Below are 7,381 nucleotides of genomic sequence, written 5' to 3' on the forward strand. Positions count from 1 at the left end.
ATTATTCATAATGATTCATGTTCTATATGGTCTTCAGCTTTTTGAGAATTCACTTCCTGCATTAGGGTCTTGAACTTTCTATATAAAACCACGTTCATCCCGTCCAAATCGGCTAATCCTACTCTCGACCGCAGATATCACGTCTAATTTGTTTATAACAATCAAATAAAAACCGATAAACAAATGAAGATCGGTGGGGGTCCTTTACAGTTAAAATACAACTAATAAGAAGAAGAATGAGCTTTACCGCATCAAGATTGGCCGTTTTCACCCCACGTAATATCCGAAATACGATTATTTATTAATAATAATTATTTATAAATAAACAAATTAGCGCCGCATGAGACGTTGTAGACTTTGATGTACATGCAATTACGAAGAGAACTCACTTTGTCCCATCAAAATCGAACCTTCTTTATGCAATTCCGAGGTTCGGCCCTATTTTCGTCTAATTTTCCTGGACTAATATACGAGGCATATCCGCAAAGTTCCAGTACTCAATTTTTTATAAATCGAAACGGCGCAGAGTATATTTAAGATTTAGAAAGGTATATCAAATACTATAATTTGACGTAGTCTCGTTCAACCTCAATAATGTGCTTTGTGAGCCTCCACCGATTAGTCCCATTGCTTCACGCCGCTAGAAAACCTTTTTCATAACGCACGCACGCACACACAAACAGAGAGAGTTTCGTCTCCAGTCGCAATATAATCAAGGAATTGTTCACCTGGCGGGATTCGAAATTGCGGCACTCATTTCAACACGCCACTACAACAACTGTTCTCAACTAACAGACAAATAAGGGCGCGTTCTGCTCATAACACCTTAGCCTTGAATGCAGTGTTGCCAACAAAAATCACATAGCATCAGTCTCAGTACACTTACTTTGTGAATACGCCTCATATCTGCAAACTATTTTGTTTTTTTGCTGATAGATACAAACAGGTATTTTCTTATTTTTCCCAAGATTTTTTAATTTCTTAGTTACAGCATTAGAGTTCAAAATATGGAATGTTAATGTCAAATTAAAATTTTAATAATTAAGTAAGTATAGGCACAATATAGAAAACAGTAAATTCACTATCTATCTAACCTATTTATAAAAAATTGACCCTAGTTTCATTTTTTATGTCGCTTTAAGTGACTGCGCAGAGACCACGCTTAAGTAGGGGAACCTCAAAAGCTGAAAGCTAAGCTGGGCTTGTTGGTGTCTAGGGGCTAGGCTTGTTGGTGACTAGGGGTTGGGCTTGATGTTATGCATAGACCACGCGTCCCTTTACTTAACTTTTAGAGCAGTGGGGTTGTGGTCCACAAAGAGGGGGAGTTAATTTACTATTTTCTATACTGTGGTATAGAGGTAACTAATTGTAAGAACACAATTCAGTTAGCTTTAGTCGAAGAATTTAAAAAAAAAACGAATTAGGCTTTATTTTTTGAATCAAAGAAAAAGTAGTCACATTTATTTTTTTGTTATCGAAAGAAAAGTTTTAATTTTTTTAAGAGAAGTTTGATTTACCTAGTTTTCTTTAGAGAGTACTTAACTGAACTTGTTGAGTAGCCTTCTTACGTCCTCAGGGGTTAAAAGGCCCATGTTGATTATTATTAAGGGAAATGTGTAATAAAACTTTTATATGTTTTTTTCTAATTTAAGGAGTCAGAAGATAAGATGCGAAAAACTGCAAGCTCACAAGAGGGCCTTATTATACCACGTTGGTTTAATAAGGCCCAGAAAAAGAGTGGGGGTGTGTGGGTACACATGTTCGCAAGTGACCCATTTTTAAGTACAACGTCAAGAACGCCGCCGGACGCACCACGGGGTTCCCGGAAGACGACCCTGGCAAGTGGCGCCAGGACCAGGGACTTCTGCCACCGACTACCAAGCTATCTACGACCGACTTCAACCACAGGGCACTCTCCAGCAAACCCTCAAACCGTCAACATCACTTTTTCTACACAAGCTTAGTTTTCAATAAAAATAGTTTATTTGTACCGTTGAGAGAGCGTTTTATTCTTGCTGTACAACGAAAGCAACCCTCACGGCAAATGTTATATGCCTCAATTCAATTTTTACCAGACACCACAGGTACATACGAGTATATACCAATGAATAATTACACAGACCCACAAAAAAAGTTCAATACAAGAGACATGAGTACCGTGGGATGGGGTTGCTTTGCTAAAAATAAAAAGTTGTAGAATAATATTTAATTTGTATTAGTCTCAAATCTGTTATAAAAATAACCTCAATATCGGTTTTCTCCGAGCTATCGGTTCGTCCAGAGTTTTTGCTAAAATATATGTTAGTTTTTGAAAAATTAATTCTTGAAGACTAAAACAAAGTTAAATTACGAGTGGAGTTACTTTGTCCACCCCACCTCAATAAACAGTAAATTTGCATTGAATAGTGAATTGCTTATGGAGGCGGTATATTATTGCTGCCTGATGTGAGGCGCGATTTCTATGGATGCACGAACCGACCCTGCTTTCATCACTATAAGGGAGATCGTGGTCACGGGAGAGGAGGTTTAACGGGTGCTAGGTATATTGAGAAGATTTTATAGCAGTTCATGTGGTACCGTACATCAACTATATTGGAGAAGAGTTTATTTTTATGCATGACAATGCGAGGCCGCACACCGCAAGAATCGTGCGAAATATCAGAAGTCGGTTTTCGGGTTGTGTAGTGGCCTGCTTGCAGTCCCGACCTAAAACCAATTGAACATTTATGGGATGAGCTAAAACGAAGAATTCGAACTAGACTTCATGCCCCAACCTCGATCCCAGAACTTATTGATGAAGTATAAGAAGTGCTATAATATCCCACAAGAAACAATAGCGAACTTGATAAGATCTATGCTTAATCGTATGAGAGATGTTATTAGGGCAAGAGGAGGGTCAAACCCATTATTAAAAATTAAGTGTTAATTTATATAGTTGTCAATAACCAAATTTCCTTTAGTAATAAAAAAAAGTTAATTTGTTTCATGCATTATATTAATTTCATTTGTTAAAACTAGGGAACGAAAATAAATTATAATAAATTTAAGCTTATATTAAAGCATATTAAATTGTCTTTCAAACAGAATATTTCTTTTTTTAATCTGATGAATAGTTAAAGAAAAATATATAATTAAAGTCAAAAGTTTGCAGTGGCCGATTTCTATGCACGCAAGTTTATTTACAAATTGTTGCATTTCATAATAAAACTTTACCCTATCCTCAATATTTCACCCTATTTTAATAAAAAATGTGCTGGTAAATCAATTTCTGGGCCGCGGATTCAGCATGAATGAATAAACAAAATCTTTACTCATGTCTCTGGCACATAACTTTTTTTTTGGGGGGGGGCTGTGTTATTTAACCACAAACATAACAGGCACACAAAAAAATATATCAAGACCCAGAGGCGGTAGACCCCCCTATTCCTCCGTTTTTGGGGTCGCTGAAACCGAATATGACAATTAAAAAAATTTAACTAGCCATTTCCCCATTACCACCCTCATACGCCCCCTTCTGGGAGTTGAAATGTCAATTCTCATACAAAGTCGAGTAGGGTGAGTATTCCTATGTTTTCTGGGCCACTAAGAAAGAAGTCTACCAAAAATGAATAAGACCCCCTCGTTACCCACTAGTGTCACTTTACCACCCCCATACACCCCTTTATGGGGGTTGAAGCGTCAATTTTCATACAAAGTCGAGTGGGTTGTATATGCCTACATTTTCTAGGCTGCTGAAAACAAATGTGGGTGGCAAAGGGTGCTGAGGGTTGACGAGGGGGTTGGATTTATTTTCGGTAGTTCTTCGTTTTCAGCAGCCTAGAAAATGTAAGCATACACAACCCACTAGAGTTTGTATGAAAATTGACACTTCAACCCCCATAAAGGGGTGTATGGGGGTGGTAAAGTGATGCTAAGGGTAACAAGGGTGTCTAATTAATTTTTGGTAGTATTCTTCATTCTTAGTGGCCCAGAAAACATAGGAATACACACCCTACTCGACTTTGTATGAGAATTGACATTTCAACTCACAGAAGGGGGTATATCAGGGTAGTAAAGGGGAAATGGTTAGTTAAATTTTTTTTAATGGTCATATTCGGTCTCAGCGACCCCAAAAACGGAGGGGTAGGGGGTCTACCCTCTGGGTCTTGACATTTTTTTTGTGTGCCTGTGTAATCAAGATATTTAAACAAATATTTTTTTTAACTTCAACATACTATGACTTCTACACACTGGGAAAAAGGGTGTAAAAAGCAAAGTTGCATTATTTTTTATTTTCCTCTAATTTTTTTTCCCACTAGGTGGGAATCACAATATTAATTTTATAAAAAAAAACTTTAGCTTTTCAAATATTTGATTATTCTAAACGGACTGATAGATCACTTTATTGAAATGAAACCAAATGAAAACTTATTTTAAATTTATTTTTATATATAAATACAAGTTATTCATCTTGTACAACCGTAGTTTTCTCGGACACATACAATCCATCCAAAAATTTACGAATATCTTTGTCTTTTACAGTTGTGGATTGTTGAATAAGAGCGGCTGATCTTGAAACGTCTTCTAGCGAATTTCCTTCAATAATCAATTCGTCCTTTTGTTTTTGGGAGTTTGTAACAGTCACACCAGGTGCCATCTTTACTCTAAAACAAAATTACCATTTAAAATCAAAGTATTTATCATCTTCATTCTTTTAAATGCTTAGTTCCAATTAAATAATATTAATTTTAAATAGATATACTGTAATTAAGAACCAAAATATTAAATTCAAGTACATTTATTCGTGCAAGTATAAATATTAAGTAATTATTATTTAAATATAGAATTGCCAACCAAATTACTAGGATGAATACTTAGTTAATGAATACAAGAACAATAATTAACTGTTGTATTCCTCTATTTATTCATTATTACACGTTTTTAATTTTTTAATACTATATTACTTTAAATAAGTAACAGGTTTTTTTAAACAGATTAGGAGAAAATGGAAATGGCTTGGGAAAGACTAAAAACTGTTAATATTAACTGTCATTAGCAATAAATATTTTTATTACTCATGACGGATAAGTCCTATATTTTCGCATGTTGTTTACTCTGCTCTCGTGGGCAATAGACAACTTACCGCACTTATTGCACAATATACTATTTTAAATTAAACTGAACATGATATTTTTCACTTTTGCCATCTTTGGATAGAAAAAACAAACTCAAAGTTCACCGCAGGGCTCAAGATCAGAGTTACAATTAGACCATAAATCATGATCACGGTAGTTTATACGGTATTTATCACAAAAATTAATCAGCCTTTGCCATAAAATGTAAACCTTTCAGTCGGAAACCTGATTTGACCTGCAGAGCCCCTAGGGATCAATCCCAAGATCAAATATACTTTAAATTTCCTGCTCTCCATTTCTGGATAAAACAAATATGGTTTTTATTTGAAATTCTGAAGTTGATTGCCAAATGACCACTAAGTTTCACCTCTGGGTCAAAACCAAGGTCATTATCGTACGGCCCCCTTAAAACCTTACAACTTTTGTTCTTGGAAGTATTTCAATTGGAGGTTGTCCTGTAAAGTTATTAGGCAATCCAACGACCTGTCAAATTTTTAAGCAATATGACGCTGATAGCAAACAAGTTATGTTTACATTGAGAATGCATTAAATCAGTCCAGAAGTTTTTAGTTAAAAGCGTTTAATCCGAGTTTTTTGTAAGGAATTATTCATGTATTTTATTTAAGGAAGTGTTCAACTTGTCTTCTATTGAATTGTGTCTCAAATATATGTATTACTAATGCCGGTAACATGCATAATAGTGGGTTGTGGAAGTCCTGGAAATCGAGACCAAGTTAGCTTTCATTGATTACCTGACGTAGTGATTTCTAAATATTTTCCTCATTTAAATGATTTATCGAGAAAACGGCGCCAAACATGGATATATAAAAGAAGAAAATTACTAGAAAATGCAAAAAAAATAGAATGGAATTATATTTTTTTAAAATCAAGAAAAATTTGTTAGGTTACTATCAAGAATTTTTACAATGATATCAATACATTCCAATTCCTTAATTTATGTATTTTTCATTATAATGCCAACGTTACATTAATTAATATTCTTATACTAGCTTCTTTAAATAATCACTCTGTATATTGATTGACAATAACAAAGACACCTAACTACAATCCACGAAACACTCGTTATACAGTCAAAGTTCAAAAAAACAAAGCCAAACCAACAAAAACGCAAACTCTTAACAAAACACACATAAGTTTATATGAATCAAACAAATGTTTGCCCTCGACGCCATATTGAATTCCAATTTTGTCACGTGGTTTGGATTACCTAATTCGGGGTGGTCGATTAAAATGAAACATCCTGTATAATGTTATGGGTATAAATACTGCTTAGTTTTTTCAAGATTATTTTTATGAAATATACCTATTTTGACTGCATAACTTTTTGTTTTTGACATCAATATTATATTTGCAAGTTAAAATATTAATGTGTGTATTTAGCTACCTAAAAGAAATTAATACAGTAATAATTTAAATAATTTAACTAACTTAAAGACGTATTTGCCAGCTCCAGCAAGAATTAGATGAGGAAGTCAACAGCTTATAATACCATGTACCTTGTTAACACTAAACAAGTGAGGCGTTTAACATCATGGTACATTTACAAAAAATTACTACAAGGGTACAAATGCTGTAAAAATATTGAATCACATGAATTTCATATATGATGTAAATTCCATTTCAATCTAGACATCTTGAAAGTCAATTTTCTATCTAAAGAAGATGGGAAATATACTAGAAAATCCAACTCTATGTTTCAAGCAAATTTCACATACAAATGCAATAATGCTAAGTTGATAGACAAATGTGTCAACCACAGAGATGCTGGGAGATACCGCATTCTAAGAGTTTCAGAATTTTACCCCAAGTTTTATCAATCTATATCAAATATTTTAAGAGATATTTAAATAGATGTAATTTCAACACTGTAACTTGAAAATGAAGCATTCTACGAACTGTTTATAAGAGCACTTTTCTTATTTTAAGGTGTTCTATTATCACCGTTACACCCTGGGACACCCTGTTATCGGTAGATTTTAACCTACATTACATTTAGTCCAAGCATTATAGAGAAATGCTTACAGAAATTATTACCTGGACAAAAAAATATGACCGTATAGAAAATTAAATTTTAAATTGAGTTTCTTGTTCTTTAAACTCGATCCAATATGGTGAACATGGTTTAAAAAAATCGCAAAGTTGAAAAAAACGGTTTTTCTAAAATAAATAAAAAAATATAGCACGGATTGAAAAATTTTAAATGAGAAAGTTGTAGGTTTTAAAAAGATCTATCGACTGATTTTTTG

The 7,381-nt window shown here is 33.9% G+C and overlaps 1 protein-coding gene across 1 annotated transcript in view; it reads right to left on the bottom strand.

Moving 5' to 3' along the window:
- Window positions 1-4,402: 4,402 nt before the first annotated feature.
- The window catches only part of LOC108913212 (60S ribosomal protein L9), an 8,173-nt gene continuing 5,194 nt past the window's right edge, over window positions 4,403-7,381 (bottom strand). Inside the window, exon 3 of the mRNA XM_018718717.1 lies at window positions 4,403-4,643. Coding sequence (XP_018574233.1) covers window positions 4,442-4,643 — 202 coding nt within the window. The 3' untranslated portion in view covers window positions 4,403-4,441. The remainder of the gene's footprint in view (window positions 4,644-7,381) is intronic.

This window comes from Anoplophora glabripennis, unplaced genomic scaffold, assembly GCF_000390285.2.
Source record: "Anoplophora glabripennis isolate ALB-LARVAE unplaced genomic scaffold, Agla_2.0 scaffold572, whole genome shotgun sequence".
Taxonomy (NCBI): domain Eukaryota; kingdom Metazoa; phylum Arthropoda; class Insecta; order Coleoptera; family Cerambycidae; genus Anoplophora; species Anoplophora glabripennis.